The sequence below is a fragment of the Psammomys obesus genome, unplaced genomic scaffold (genome assembly GCF_907164565.1).
Source record: "Psammomys obesus unplaced genomic scaffold, mPsaObe1.curated_primary_1811, whole genome shotgun sequence".
NCBI classification, from domain to species: Eukaryota; Metazoa; Chordata; class Mammalia; order Rodentia; family Muridae; genus Psammomys; species Psammomys obesus.
Genome location: NW_026596095.1, coordinates 17,200,029 through 17,216,419, shown reverse-complemented (window position 1 = coordinate 17,216,419; position 16,391 = coordinate 17,200,029). Strand labels below are relative to the sequence as shown.

Genomic DNA, 16,391 nt, shown 5'->3' with positions numbered 1-16,391 from the left:
ACTCTTGGCTGAGAAGTCCAGCCAGGCTAATCAAGGAACCATAAAATCAAGCGAAGTTTTCAAGCTCTCCTGGAACTTAATCTGGAGGAAACGGAGTCATACATCCTTTGATATGATCCTTTTGCCAGGACTTGTATTATGATATGTCTCTTGGGTTTAGGTCTCAGATATCATTGTCCTTTTTTCTTTTCTTTTCTTTTTTTTTTTTTTTTACAACCCAGAGGACAGTGCTAAACATGCTTTTGTGTCATAAGCCTTTGGGAAAGCAAAGGGAGTTCTTTGAGCCAACAAAAACAGTTCCTCTGCTAATGGCAGAAGCCAGTGTCAGTGCCACTTATGTTCGCTGATATTTCCCGTCACCATATCACATATCGCCCGCTTCTGGTTTCCAATAGAGAGAACATGGGGGTGTTGTTATGGAAAACTCATTCTAAATTTCCATTTGGAACATTTTCTGCTCTGTAACCTAAAAAAAACTTAATTCGGGGAAGAGATTATTGATTAATTTGAGCAAGACCAGTATATTTAAAGCATATTATGGAATTGAATAAAAACTGTAATGAATGTCTTATATATGGTAACGGTTGCCCTGTATTTTTTAAAGTCAGTATTTTCAATAGTTGCCCGCACTATTAAAAGGTAAAAGACTGTCTTATAGTTACTACTTTTCCTTGAGCAGCTAAGGCACATCTTTCCTTCCAGAGAAAATCTGGATAGGAGGAGCACGTGGTACAATTTTGCAGCTTAATCCAAAGCCGAAAGATTTGACAGAAATGTGGTTATACCAGAAAAAAAAAGGGGGTAGGGTTTCCATATGATTAGGGCTGTAGTCCAGGATAGGGTAGGATAGCGGTTCTTAAGCTGTGGTTCTCAATCCCTATGAAGGAAGGTCGAATACACCTAAGACCGGATATTTACATCATGATTCATAACAGTAGCAATGAAAATAATTTTAGCATTGGGGCCACCACAACATGAGGAAGTGTGTGCAAGGGTCTTAGCATTAGGAAAACTGAGAGCTGCTGGGTTAGAATATTTCCGTTTTTGTGCACTCTTCAGCAAATGCGTTAGTTTATTTTCTTTGAGCCACTCATTTCCCATGGGAGTGGGCCAATCCCCCATCATGCTTCTGCCTCCTAGATATTTTCAGTGAAAGTGCACACAGGCCTAGGGTGGGAGGGAGAGTGAGGAAGGACTTGAAGGTCAGTTTTGGCTCTGAACCAGTGCGTTCCCTGCTCCTAGAAAGGCATGGAAACACAGCAGTAGTGGTTGACCACAGAGCCATCTTCACTGGCCTCAGCCAGCACCAATGGGCAAGGGTTAGGTGGAGAGCTCTGTGTTGAGGGAAAGGAGGCTGTGCTGGGGGAAAGGAAATGAGTTTCAAATCTAAACTTCGTTCTAAGGCATTTATGGTCCTGATGTGGAGCTAGGACATTCACAGAGAAAGTCAGAGCACACCCAGTTCTTTAGATCTTCTCAACCCACTGAGACTATGACAGTTTTAAAAACTGAGCCCCAGACAGGTTGAGAATGGGTTCCACTGTTCCTTACAGTTTAAGTCTTGTTATCCCATGGCTATTGCAAAGATCTCCTTTTCTAGACATTGTGAACAATGGAATCTCCTCCTCTGCCTCACTTCCTCCTGTTCTCTCTCTCTCTCTCTCTCTCTCTCTTCCATCTCCCCCTCTACATTTATTCCTCCTTTCCTCTCCCTTTATCTCCTCTTCCCCTTTTCATTCTTCTCTCTTGTTCTCTCTTCTTGGAATAGGGTCAGTGCATCTGACTTCATGGAGGCAGAAGCCACATATATATGGAATGGGCACTGGGCAAAGCTGCTGGATCCCACCATCAAGTGAGAAAGGACCCCAGGAAATGGAAGGAAACCCCCACTTACCCTCCTACAGGGAATGGCCTCTAACTGTGGGGGTGGAGAAGCTGCATTCTCTCCAGTCAGCCAATGGATCATGTCAACAAAGGGCCCCAGACCTACCACACCAAACACAGCCAGCTGAGCGGAAACTGGAAGTAGACAGAAGGTGAAAGATCACACCATGCTGGTCGATGGGACATTTTCCTTTAAAAGGTAGAGTACTACAGATTTGGTACTCCAACCACCATGGCTAATCACTGCTCAGTGTCCTGAAGACAGATGCGTAGCTGTGATTTGTGCTTCTTCCTTGAAGCAGTCCCACTGAAGACTTCCAAAGAACAGGTGAAGAAAATCATTAGAAACCAAAGTCAAGACACGTGTTCTAAGCTGTGTCGTCTTCAGTAGACTGTTTGGTTCTTTGTCTTCTTGGCTCAGACGAAATGGGTTAAAGCAGGTGATCACACATTTTGTTGATTGCAAAATAAGTTATGTGATCTACATAGAAGTCTTAGCTCAATCTCATGAAATGGTTGGGACATTATGTTGCTAAGATACGCTTTAGGTATTTTCTTCACTATCAGCATGGCCCACACTCATAATTTTGCCTTCTGAATTGTGACAAATTAGTGAAAAGAATTGTAACTTAGATTTACACGGAATTATGTCATTTATTTTTATACTATAAGAATCTTTGAATGAAAATATTTAATTTCGAAAACATTTCCAAAGAAATATCAGTGTTTCTTAACCATTATTGTCTTTCCCTTCCTTTCTTGCAGTCTTTTACAGTAAAAATGGTAAATTCTGGTGTTCGCATAGAATTTTTTACTTATTTTAAAATATGAGATTGTAAACAAATTGCTTGATTTATTTTCATCAATTTATTCTAATTATTTAAATAAAATTACTCTGAAACATCAGCATCTTATTATGATTTGATGAAGTTGTTATGGTTTGAGCTGAACCAAAGTGATCCAGTAAACTTGAACTAACTCTGACTCTAACGGCGCATCTCCCTTGCAGCCTAGGCTTTGCTAACACACAGGACACAGGGTGTCCAAACTGCATCACGGAAGGTTCAGTGTTTCAGGCTATTTGGACCAGGCATTAACTAGTCTTGTTGCTTATCTTTAGTACTCATTCCTCCTCAACTCTTTGGGTTTTGGATATGTAATCAAAATAAAATGGCATGAACACTCAGGTTTTCAAAGTGGGTGTGCTGTAGAAATCTGTGCAGACATACAAGGAGGGAGTGACTTCATGTTTGAGGATCTTACTTAATTCTTCAGTATGACACTTTCATTTGGCCAATTTAGGATTTTTTTTTTTTTCTGAATTCAGTTTTGTTTCAGTTGACAATGGATAGCCTGGAAGTTCACAAGACCCATCTTTTATTTCTGATAAGTGAACTGACTCCCCCCAAAAGTAATAGAAATAACCTCTCCAGGTGTTCCTTTTTATCCTTCCCACATTAACATTTCTGAAGCCTTAACCAACTGGCTTCCATTCGTGTACTTGAACACACCTCTTTAGAATCTCAAGATAGCCAATGGAATATGAGACCACAGTTGTCCAAAATACTTCACTGTGTTTGAATCAGAACATCCCCACTTCTTTTGAACTTTGCACTGATGAGGAAACCTTAGGAATCAGGAGCATTGTAAGTGTTTATCCAGGTCTCCCCAGTAGCCTCTGGTCCGACTATAGCACAAGCCTGCTGTGTGTTCTTATAGTCAGTACGTGACCCCGTCTGACCTCCCTTCTTTCATCTTCATGTCTCTAGGAGACACATGCTCATTTGTTTGAAAATACATATTTAAAAAAATCTTCATCTAAGATATTTGAGTTGTATATCTCTGAGACTACATTTAATTTCCTAGTTTTCATGGTCTTGATTATACCATACATGATAGAGATTCTCTGCTGTCACCTATTACCTGTGAAAGAACAATTTGCCCTCTGCGGCACCTAGCAAAGGCTTAACGCACCCTATTCCATGGAATGGATGTGGGTTTAGTTCTACCCATTGGGTTATAAAGTACCCCTTTCACATGGTATATATGATCATTGCATGGTCATTGAAAATGTAATAGAAGAACCAACTAATACAAATAAGAATTCTTCACAGACACACAGACATACAGAGATACACACACATACCACATACACACACCAAAACAACTAAGCAAAATGGCCAGGAGAATTTAAAAACTCTCATTTTAGCAAGATTTTGTTCTTTTTTGTCTTTTTTTTATGTCTTTACACAAGAACTCTCCTCTCTGAGGTTTCAAGCTCTTTGGCCCAGGCGTGCCTGAAGCAGGGTAGTCTTTCTGTTGGGACACTGACAGGGTTTCTACAGCTAGAGACCTTATGCTGGCCACCAGGAAAACATCAGGCTTTCTATTCCAGTAACATGGTCTGGCGGGGAAGCTGTCATGCTGTTTGCTTCTGTCCACAGCTGCTCGATGAGAAGTTCGCAGGTGCTGGCTCCTCCCCACCCTTCCTCGCCGTGAGTGCTGGGCGTAGGTCATCCTCACACCGTCATCATCATTGATTCTGTGAATTTCATATCATGCACCCCAATCCCACTCATCTCCCCATCTCTTCATATCTGCCCTCCACCCTTGCAATCTCCCCCCCAAAAAGTAGAAGGTGCGGTATGTCACACCATATATTCTTCTGTTCAAACAGCTTTGCTTACAAATGTTTATTTCAATGAGTCACTGGTCTGGTTCGAGGCCTGTAGCTCCTCTTACTCTATCAATACTGGATCCTCACAGGGACTCCTCTCAGATATCCTGTTGCTGCCCTGTGTCGTGGGGATCCTGCCACTTTGGCTGTACAGGATGGACCCCTTCACGCGCTTCAGCCATTTGTAGATGGGGTAGATGTTGGGGTGGGCCAGCTCAGAGCCCTGGATGTGGACCCAGGTGGAAGCTGAATTGGTCAGCCCTCCAGTTTTCTTGTGCCTGTGCCACCAGGCCCAGCTCTCCCACTTTGCCCAGGAAAGGGGCAGGGTCAGCTCTCCTGCTCTTCTGCCTTTGGGGCTGGCCCTTCTGAGCCTTCACAGCTGGGGCCGGCCAGCTCTACTGTGCTGCATAGGTGAGGTGTGGGGCCACTTTCCAGGAGTTCTGCAGCTGGCACGCACCCTCAAGTCCCTTTACTTCGTGCTTCTCACTAACATAGTTTACTGGCAGGCACGGTAATATTCTAAAGCACTAAGCTTACACGTGTAAGATACATAAAGATTAAAAAGAAAATTATTTTCTAAGCCAGACATGGTGGCACATGCCTTTAATCCCAGCACTTGGGAGGCAGAGGCAGGCCGACCGCTGTGAGTTCAAGGCCAGCCTGGTCTATAAAGCAAGTCCAGGACAGCCAAAGCTACACAGAGAAGCCCTGTCTGGAAAAAAAAAAAAAACAAAATAAATAAATAACTGAAATTATTTTCTAATGATTTAGTTGTCTGCAAAAAAGAAAGTATAAAATAATTCACAAGTATTAACATAAAGTATTAATAAGCCTCACCAGTCATGATGGCTTAGTTGGTAAAGTTCATTTTACAGCATCCCTTCAACCTCTGCTGTCAAGATGGACTACCAGAGCTCAATCATCAGGACACATGGTGAAACTGAACTGACTCCCAAAAGTTGTCCTCTGCCCATCTCATATGAGCTGTGGCACACGTATGTGCTCCTCCCTCTCTCACTCTCACACACACACAACAATAATAAATTGAAAATAGAGTAGTATATTTAATACAGTGAATTCCATATTCAGCGAAGTATTGCTCAAAAGCGGAGGTAAAACAAAGACCGTTTAGAAAAATTGGCAAAATGGCAAACAGGAACAGCTTCACTAATAAAATATTGAGGAGGAATTTTTAGCTAGAAGTTTATTTCAGACAGAATAGTAAAAGAATGGCAAAAACTAAACAAAGGGTTAATATGTGTGTGGTTGTAAATAAATATAAAATGTGGAAATTTTTGTGAAAAAGAATTAACTAGGGAAACTTCATTTGTCAGATACCAGAAATTATTCCAATAATGACTAAGTATGGAATTATTTCAGAAGAAATAGATCAGTAGAAAGCTTGGCCCATAGAAAAGGGGAAGACAAGTGAATGGACAATGTCCATGAGCGGGGTGGGAATGGACTCTGTTATTAGACACCACCAAGAAGATTGGTTATCCAATCAGAAAAAGGGAGAGCCATCCCTGCCTTCTGCATGTACATACCCATCTACGGTAGGCTGTCAATTTAAGTGAGAAGAGTTTATTGGAGTATGTTTTAATAACCTTGGGTGTCTTCACCCCCTACTTTTTCTTTGTAATTCACTGAATTTAATTATGGTTGCTTTTATGAGTGTGATTTGTCTACTGGAAAGTGGCAACTTATCGGTGGCTACACCACTGAAGAAAATGACACTTATCTACATAACTGCCCACAGTCTCCTAGTGAGGGCGGGGAAGCATTCCTATGCCGGTAACCACCACTGTGCTGGGTCCATGGGTGCCGTGGCCAGCCCATGTCCAGAAGACACTGTTTCACACCATTTCTCCCCAACTTCTGGCCCTTACATCCGTCACACCCCTCTTCTGGATACTCCCCAAGCTTTCTAGGGGACAGACACTGTCCTGTTTTTACCAAGCGCTCCAGTTGTTTGTTTCTACACTTTGACCAACCATGGAGCAAAAAGAGAGCAGCTCTGAGAGATGGGTAAAAGTATTTAGAAGGTGGTTTGACTCTAGGCTTTTTGTTTTGTTTTATTTGTTTGTTTGTTTGTTTGTTTTTGACAGTCTTACTGTGTAGCCCAGCCTGGCCTGGAGCTCATATATAGCCCAGGTTAGTCTAGATTTGTGATTGTCTTGCCTCTGCCTCCTGAGTGCTAGGATTTTTAGGTATGTGCCACCATAATTGGCTCAGGAAATCGGTTTCTTAATCAAGACTCAGAATACCAATATAGTAATATTTATTAAAATTAGTAACTCTTAATAATGTACCAGCTTTTAAATGAAATTTCAATATCTTCGGCAAACAATAGAGGACATACATCTCAAATAAGTAAGTACTACCTATAGTCAACAAGGAAGAAACAATGTGATGGAAAGATAGGTGGAAGAGGGAACAGAAATCTCTCTCTCTCACACACACACATGCAGAGAGAGAGAATGATCAGTCATATTAGTAGGCAGCACAAAAGAAGAGCCACAAATAACACTATTTCACAGCCATCCCATTGGCAGAAAACTTTAGTGACACAAACCCAATTTTCATCAAGAATGTAGAATGATCTATGCTTTCACACACTGCTAATGGGCGTGTTAATTATTACAGTCATTTGGGCATGATTTAGTACAGCTGAACACACTGAGAATCTGCAATTTGGAAATTCTAATCTTACCTTGGAGGAGAAATTCACTCTGCTTGTATTTCTCAGGGTGTTGAAGAGAGAGTTCTTAATGGCAAAATATCGGAAACCAAACACATACTGCAGTCACACGAATGTGAAGTTGTGATGTAGTTTTAACACAGAATACTGTTAAAATACAGAATACTGGTTCAAATAGTTGAATTACGGCTGTGTCCATAGAAAGAAGTGTTTGATTTTGGTCGTCTTGGCTTTTTTTTTTTATTTTTATTTTTATTTTATTGCCTTGATAAAACACTATGACCCAGGCAACTTATGAAAGAAAGCATTTCATGTAGGGGCTCACAGTTACAAAAAGTTAGGGTCCATGACCACCATGGCAAGGAGCACAGGAGCAGGCAGGCACGCTGCTGGAGCAGTAGCTGAGAACACACATCTCGAGGTGACAACCCCAAGGCAGAGAAAGGGAATGTTGTAGGCTCCTGAGGCTTCATATTTGTTCCAAGAGACACACCTCCTCCAACAAGTTCATACCTCTTACTCCTTCCCAAACAGTTTCACCAACTGGAGGCCAAACATTACAACATATGAGTCTATGGGGGCCCTTCTCATTCAAGCCGTTAACATGGGTTAATTGGGAGGAAAGAGATGAAGCAAATTCTACGTAGACATTTTTTAGTTGAATTATGTGTTTTGTGTGTTTCACCTGCATGTTTGTCTGTCCTGTTCATGTGTGCCTGGTGCGTGCAGGGGCCAGAAGAGGGAACTGGAGCCCCTGGGACTGGAGTTATGGACAGTTGTGAGCTGTCATACGGGTGCTGGGAATCAAACCTGGGTCATCCAGAAGAGCACAGAGGTTCTTAAGCATTGAGCCATCTCTCCAGACCCCCCTCATATAAATTTCAGAAACAAAGAAAATCAAATACTACTGAGAGACCAAAAGATTAAAAATCAGCAGTTATTATTTAAAGTTTAAGGCCTAAACTAGCTCGGTGAGGTCCAGCCATTCCCTGAGAGGAAGAACCAGCCTTACTGCATTCTTTCCCCACCCACTAGAGATACAGTTCCTAGGAAACTGGCCCATCCCCCTAGGGAGGGACACCAGGTCATTATGGTCTGGGGACCTTCCTATAGCCAATCAATTCAAAATGTAGCATTTTGACCAATAGATGCTTGCCAGGCAGGAATTGCCCCTGCCTTGGACATGCTGGGATGGACCAAAATCTTTAAATCACCCAAATAACCTGAGCACAGCGCACTCAGCTCCCACTGCTATTGCTGTGGGGGGTGTGAGCCCAAGCTGCAGCTTGTAATTTGTAATAAAAAGATCCTCATGTGGTTTGCAACGGACTCGGCTCCTGGTGGTGGTCTTTTGGGGTATCGCAATTCAGGCACAACACGACATTTTTATGTGACTGGGCATATAGTTCATTCAGTAAAATATTTGCCTTGCTCGAATAAGGACCTGAGTTTGATCCCCAGAATACATGTTTTAAAAGCCCGACATGTCCTTTTTAAAACATGCAATAGTCCGTTGACTCCAGTTTATGCTGTCCATACACAGAGTGTATGGGTGGAGAGTGTGGTTGACCTACCAGAAGCCAGGCACTTAAAAAAACTGTGAGTCTGGGGCTGGAGAAACGGCTTAAAGGTTGAGAGCACTGGCTGTTCTTCCAGAGGTCCTGAGTTCAATTCCCAGCAATCACATGGTGGCTCACAACCATCTATAAGGAGACCTGATGTCCTCTTTTGGTGCACAGGCCTGCAGGCAGGCAGAAAGTTTTGTAAATAATAAATAAATAAATAAATCTTAAAAAAAAAAACCCACAAAACTGAGTATCTCCTCCAGAAGCTTTTTGAGAGTGAGGTTCTCGAACTTCTTCTTGAAGCTCTGTTTTAGAATGTTAAGTTGATAATGTAGAGGTCTTATGCAGGCAACCACAGGGTCTGGGGAGAGAGCATGAGATGGGGTGGGTAGGAAGGTGACGGCATATATCGGCAGAGTTAAGGGCGGGGGAGTTGGGGTGGATATGATCCGAATGCATGTTTTCATACAATGTATTTTATAGACAGTAGACTAGACCAGCTAGCCAAGCCCATTTGGCCAGTTCCAGGCCAATGAGTCATCTAGGTCTCAAGCAGAACAGTGATGGGTAATGCCTGAAGGATGACATTTGAGGCTAAGCTCTAGGTCATCTGTGCCTTCCCTACTTTCCACCCCCACACACTATGTACACACACGAATCAGCGAGCGCTGGAAAATACACACATACAAACAAAAAGCAATTTATATATATATACACATATGTGTATAGATAGATAGATAGATAGATAGATAGATAGATAGATAGATAGATAGATAGATAATGGGTGCAGGTGTAAAAGGTAAAATTATAATGAAAAGAAAGGGGGTCATTGATAAGGTAGCCTTACAGTAAGAAGGATACCGGTGTGATCAGGACTCGGCTTTCTGAGGTCTCAGAGACTGGTCCCATGGGTGATTATATATATATATTTTTTTTTGTTTGTTTGTTTGTTTGTTTGTTTGTTTTTGTTTTTTGGTAGAGAAGTATGGATGTTTACTGTCTTTTGTTTTTTCAATTCAAAAAGAACACAAAGGAAATTGTTCTTGAACTCTATTGAGCATACCCAGGGCTCCCAAGCAGAATTGCTCACATTCCTGGCATTCTCCGGAGCTGGGTTTGCTGAGCCGCTGATGCCCCCAGCCACGGAGCACACAAGGCTGGATTATAACAGGCTTCTCCGAGCAGGAATTTCCTCTACCATTAGCAGAGTCTATACTGATCCAGGGCTGAAATACAGTTCTCCACACCCCTGCCCACTTCTGTTTCAGATAAAAAAGCTAGTGAAATCATGGGAGGTCTAAGGAAGAGGAGACAGAAAGGTCACAGGGGACAACAGGGAAGTGTTCAGATCAGACTTTGGGAATGTCATGAGAAACCATTTTGTCGTGGAAGATGAGATGAGGTGCAGAGGAGTGGCCAGAGGGAGCATTTGAACTCCACCACCGTGGCTCTGTTTGTTTTCCTCATTCGATGAAGTGGACGGCCACCAACCAGCATTTTTGTTTTAATGCTGTTTTTCAAATCCTTGTGTAGGCTGTTCTGTGTTCACTCTAAAGCAATTTCAGTACATCTGTTTGCCCCAAGCAAGAAATAATAACAAATTTCTGCCTACATTCATGACAGGACCACATTTTTAAGGAATTAAAATTTTTAAAATAATCAGACTCAACAAATGGCAGGGAGCAGGAGCCTTGACCATTTGGCTTTGAAGTTCTCCAGTGTTAGAGCTTTTTAACATCCTCTACCAGGTTAGAACTCTGAGGACTTGCCTCGTGTCTTCTACATCCCAAAGCGTAAGTTTCTTTTAATCTGTCTTGTGGTACCCACAGGGCATCTTATTTTCATAAAGGTGTTGCCATTTTTTTTATTGATAACAAAACTGTCATTAAATCTGGCATAGCTCTCAGAAAAGTAAGGTGAATGCTAAAATGTGGGCTTCAGCAATTACTCATGATCAGAGGGCAGAAGCAGCCTGGTGATCCTGCCCTTGAAATTGGTGCATCTGAGAAAAAGTGCCAAAGGCCATCTCCCTAGAGTCCAGTACACACTCACCTTTGTTTGCTTGCTTGCTTGCTTGCTGTTTTGAGATAGGGTTTCCTCTGTGTAGCCTTGGCTGTCCTGGACTCGTTTTATAGACCAGGCTCGCCTTGAACTCACAGAGACCCTCCTGTCTCTGCCTCCCAGTGCTGCTGGGACTAAAGGCGTGCGCCGTCAGGCTCAGCTCTACACACACCTTTGAGGAGAACCCTTGGGCTTTCTTTTCTGACTTATTCACAGCAGATTCGGGGAATGTGGCTTTTTAAATTAAGTTTATTTGTCATTAAAAATTTTCATATGATATATTTTGATCATATTCTTTTCCTCCCCCAACTCCTCCCAAATCCTTTCACGTCCCTACTCACTCACCATTACGTTCTTTCTCTATCTCTCTCTTAAAAAACAAAAGACAAAACCTCCAAAAAATGAAAATCAAAACAACCTAAAGCAAAAACAAACAAAAAAAATATCCAATAACAAACAGCAAGGCAACAAAATAACTACTCCTGGGTACTGGAGTGTGGGTGACATTGGAGAAAACTGATGTCCAGAGTGTGGCATTTTCAGAGTGTGGCATTTTCAAAGTACCTGTAAAGCAGCTGCAGCTGTTGAGAAACGGTTCCTCACAGAGGGCCCTAGCAACCATCGCAGGGAGCTGGCAGGGTGCAGCTTTCATTTCCAGGGACATTGAATATTTCAGGTAGAATCTCCTGTTTCAGGACATGGGATCTCAAAATCTTCTCTACTTGAGGTGCTCCATTGGTGATGTTTTCAGGCCATTCGTACAGTGTCAGGCCATGGTGGTGGCTCTTCTTTGGAGGCCTGGCTCCAGTGTAGCAACAGCCTTTCTGAAAGGAGATGACTAAAAGGAGCGGAACTCTAGACTCCAAATCCTTGACCAGGAAATGTACTCCTCTTTTACCTTAAAATCGACATTAGCAACCAGGCATGGTGGTATAGGCAGATCTCTGAGTTTGAGGCCAGACTGGTCTACAAAGTCAGTTTCAGAAACTTAGTCTAGAAAAACAAATGTTGTTATCAACAATGATGAAAATCCCAACAGTTCGATTTCACCAATAAGAACTCAGGAGCCAGATGGTGGGGCCAAAACCTACTAGCTCAGAGAGGCAGAGAAAGTACCCAGCTGACCTTCTTTCTCAGCTTAGTTCCTTATAGAAAAACCCAAAAGGCTCACTAGTACAACTGACAGCCCAAGAAGAAAAGGCCAAAAAACCCAAGGCCGAAGGCTTGCTATTTCAAAGTCCAAATAGCTGGGAAGAGGAGGAGCTGAGGCTTAAGCTAAAGCCAGAGCTTGAGCTAAAAGCCCTGTTTCTTCTACATCCTGTCTGAAATAGCCCTCAACTCAACTCAAGTCCTAGGATTAACTTTATTAGATCCGGTGTACAGAGGGCTCTTGGATTAAAGGTGTGTGCTAGGGCTGGGTGAACCACACCACAATCACCTGTTTACCATAAACAGAATGTTTTTGGATTAAAGGTGTGTGTTAGGGCTCAACCAAACCAAACAATAAATAGGGTTTTACAGTTCACAATTTTGGAGTTCACAATGGGATCAAATATCCTGCAACAAACAAACAAGAAAATGGAGATTAGCATCAAAACCCCACTAGATCAAGCTGTGCCAAAGATTGTAAAATTGTCACAGCTCACTGGGCATCTATCCAACAAGTGAACTAAAATACTGTGGCCTACGGGGCACAAGGGAGGAGCCTGAGGTACTGGACCTGCTCCCTCAGCCTCTAGTCTGAGGCCTTCTGGTCTCTGATGCTCTCTTCAGTCCTGCTCTGATGTCCCTCAGCTGTGGGAGAAATTCTGTGAACTTATGTCTCTTTTTAACTTTGGCATGCCTGTGTTTGGTGTGCCTTGAAACCAACCTAGTACCAGCTGTCATTCCAAATGTCCCCTCCCGCCCCATGCGTTATCCAGACTGAACTTCAATGTCCACAGAAAGACCCAGCGATCATTTCAGATATTCATACAGTAGGTCTAGGAGGCTGGATCAACATCTTCACTAAGTTCCCAGCTGTCACACATGCTGTCACCAGTCCACCGATCACGCTTCAAGGAAGAAATGAATCTGCTATAACTGTTTACATTTCTTAAACTCCCCAATCCCCAGTTCCTTTTGTTTTTTTTTTGTTTTTTTTTGTTTTTTTTTTTTTTTTGAGACAGGGTTTCCCTGTGTAGACTTGGCTGCCTTGGACTCGCTTTATAGACCAGGCTGTCCTGGAATTCACAGAGATCCACCTGCCTCTGCCTCTCTGAGTGCTGGGATTACAGGCGTGAGACACTGTGCCTGGCTAATTCTCAGTTCTTAGGAAAGAGAATTTTACCTTTCAGGTCTAGTTCTGCTCACTTTAGATCACAGATTTTTTTCTGATCCACGAAGGGAAACAGACAGATGTGAGCCATACAAACTGGGAGACTTTGATTGGCTCTTTCAGCAGGAGTTGTGGGTATACCAGGTAGCTGAAATGCCAAAACATGACTCCAACAGGGATCACTCAGCCTTCCAGATCGTCTGTGTAGAAATGCCCTGTTAAAACCAAATTTCATACAAAAGCCTACCATTTAAACACACAGCTGGCTGCCTTCTGACTCTTGTTAAGCCACTTCTACATGTGAAGTTAAGCATGTTTCTAATGCCCGTGTGAGCCCAGTACAATATGAATTTACCTGCCTGAAACAGCTTTTCATAGTTTAGATTCTGTTCTGCCGCCGTTTCAGTGAGACAATGGAGGACAGGCATACTCTCACACAGCTGGCCTAAAACTGGAACGCTGTATTGCATTGTAAAAGGTATTATGCTAGACCCTATAGTCGATGCAGACCAGCTTTCATTTATGTGAAGTTTTGCAGATGGCCAAACTGTCTCTTTCCATTCACTCTCCTGGGTGGGCTGGAAAAGCCATGGTTGAGGTCTGGGAGTGTGATATCCAAGTGGGGGCTGACATCTACCAAAGAGTGCTGTCATTTAGAATTAAAGCCGACTCTTCCTCCTTCTCTGTGCATGCTGGGCAGGAGGCCTGCTTCCTCAGTTTAAGGGCACCAGGACTTGGTTTCACTTCTTCACCTCAGAGCTCTTTTACTTTCAAGTACATGGGCAACTTCTAGGAGTTGAAGGAGTGAGCAACAGGGAGGAGATGACAGGGCTGGATGAGCCTGGATAGTGAGAACATCAGTTGGTATGTGTCTCGGGGAAAGTAAAGAAATGATCCTAGCTTGGGGAGCTTAGGAGAAATCCCGTCATAATTTATTTCAGCCTTGGATCGTTGGAGTAGGGCCTATTGTGCATTGACTTTTTAAAAACTTTAGCCCTAGGAAAATCAGATGATCCATTTGAGGTTTGCAAGGGTTGTTCCATAATTCAGAGTTCTGCTACATTAACTTAATCAGAAACTTAGCTTGTTTCCATGTCTTCATTTTGTCAATTAAGAGTCAGAACCACAGCTGATAGGAATCTGGAAGCAAAGAAAATCAGAGTATTCCCAGAGACTCATTAGGCCAAATAAATGCTCACATAGGACCACTTTAGAACTCCATTTTCAAAGCCCATGAAAAATAAGTGAAAGTGTCCTTGGGAGCCATGAGCACCCCGAGAGCTGAATTACATGGGACCCATGCCATGCTTGCGGTGAGTCTATTCATCACACTGCATCACAAGGACTTCCCAGTTTTGCTGGCGATACATAACAAAACCAAAAATTTCCTTACTTTAGTTTTCTTGGCAATGCCTCTCTGTACTTTTCCCCCTGCTTCTTTTTAGCTATCTGTAATTCATCTTTGGAGTAACCACAGAGATTTGCTCTATTTCCTTAGGGGGTAGCTTTAAAGGCATAATGATATTTCCATAGTCGTAGCATTAGCTTGATAATTTTTCATTTTGTATTTCATTTGTATTACTGTCATCTCTTCTTCTTTTTTTTTTTTTTTAAGCTTTTTTATTGATTCTTTGTGAATTTCACATCAGGCACCCCAATCCCATTCATCTCCCCATTCCTTCATATCGACCCTCCCTCCACTCTTGCCACCTCCCCCACAAAAGAAAACATACCGTGTCACCGTGAAAGCTGTGGTGTGTCACACAGTACACCCTTTTGCCCAAACAGCTTTGCTTGCAAATGCTTATTGTACCGAGTCATTGATCTGGTTCAAGGCCTCTGGCTTCTGCTACACTATCAATACGTGATCCTCACGAGGACTCCTTTCAGATATCCTGTTGTCGCCCTGTGTCATGGAGATCCTACAGCTTTGGATCTGCAGGAATGGCCCCTTTACTTCCTCCAGGAGTTCATAGATGGGGTAGATAGATGTTGGGGTGGGCAACCTGAAAGCCCTGGATCTGGGCCTGGGTTGTAGCTGAGTGGGTGAGCCTTCCAGCTCTCCTGCACCCATGCCTCCAGGACCATTTCTCTCCATTTGCCCAGGTGGAGGGAAGGGCTAGCTCTCCTGAGTTCACGCCAAAAGGGCCAAGTCTCCAGCACTGCCCAGGGGAGGTGTGGACTCCAATCTCCCGAGTGCTGCAGCTGGTGAGGGTCTGGGCCATCTCTCCCACACCCTTGCCATGACAAAGCAGGAGAGTTGCAGGGCCAGCTCTACCAGCTTCTCACACCGTTGAGGCTGGCTCTTCTCCACTGCCCAGATGAGGGGCGGGACCGGCTCTGCATGGCCCTTGGACATCAACACGACCTCAGGTGGCAGCCCAGACCAGGGATGTCCACGTGGCTTTTTGTGGTAACATGAGCCATTGACATCAACACAGACCCCTGCTGCTACAGGGTCATGGACCCAGACATGGCCCTTGGAGGCAATATGGGCTAGGATGTCACCATGACCTCAGGTGCCAGTACAGGTGAGATTGTTCCTCACGACCCTCGTGTCTCCAGTTTCACTTCTCTATATAGTGCACAAACCATTCCATTTCTCTTTCTCGGCCATCTCTCCACCACATACTTGCTCATCATGGTGGCACCCTGGCTTCTGGGTGCCTTCTGTCCCGCCCATGTTTTGTGGCGATGGGTGGGATGCTGTAAGGTGTCTCTACTGTAATTTCTTTTAAAAACTGTGAATAACTTGATCACCAGTCTTTCTAAAAAGCAATCCCTAGGTAGTTAATAAATATAACTCCGGTGCGCATGTTATTAAAACAAACGAAAACAAACAAATCAAAAAACAACCCCAAGATGTAATTCCTACTCTCCATTAGCTTACCCATGGTAGCAGATATAAAACAAACGGTATTGCGGGATGTTTCGTGTGTGTGTGTGTGTGTGTGTGTGTGTGTGTGTGTGTTCATGTGGTATGAGTGTGTGGTATGCGCACACGTGCATGCCCTTGTATAATAGTTAGAGGAAGATGCTGGCTGTCTTTATGACATCTCACCTTATTCCTTCCAGATGGGGTCTTTCACTAAACGAGACCTAGGCTGTTTGCCAGCAAGCCCCAGGAAACTCCCTGACACACACACACACACACACACACACACACACACACACACACACACACAC

At 43.3% G+C, this 16,391-nt stretch overlaps 1 protein-coding gene across 1 annotated transcript in view; it reads left to right on the top strand.

The window, feature by feature from the left end:
* Window positions 1-2,662, top strand: part of Egf (epidermal growth factor) — a 72,891-nt gene extending 70,229 nt beyond the window's left edge. Inside the window, exon 24 of the mRNA XM_055628286.1 lies at window positions 1,769-2,662. Coding sequence (XP_055484261.1) covers window positions 1,769-2,040 — 272 coding nt within the window. The 3' untranslated portion in view covers window positions 2,041-2,662. The remainder of the gene's footprint in view (window positions 1-1,768) is intronic.
* The last annotated feature ends 13,729 nt before the right edge of the window (window positions 2,663-16,391 follow it).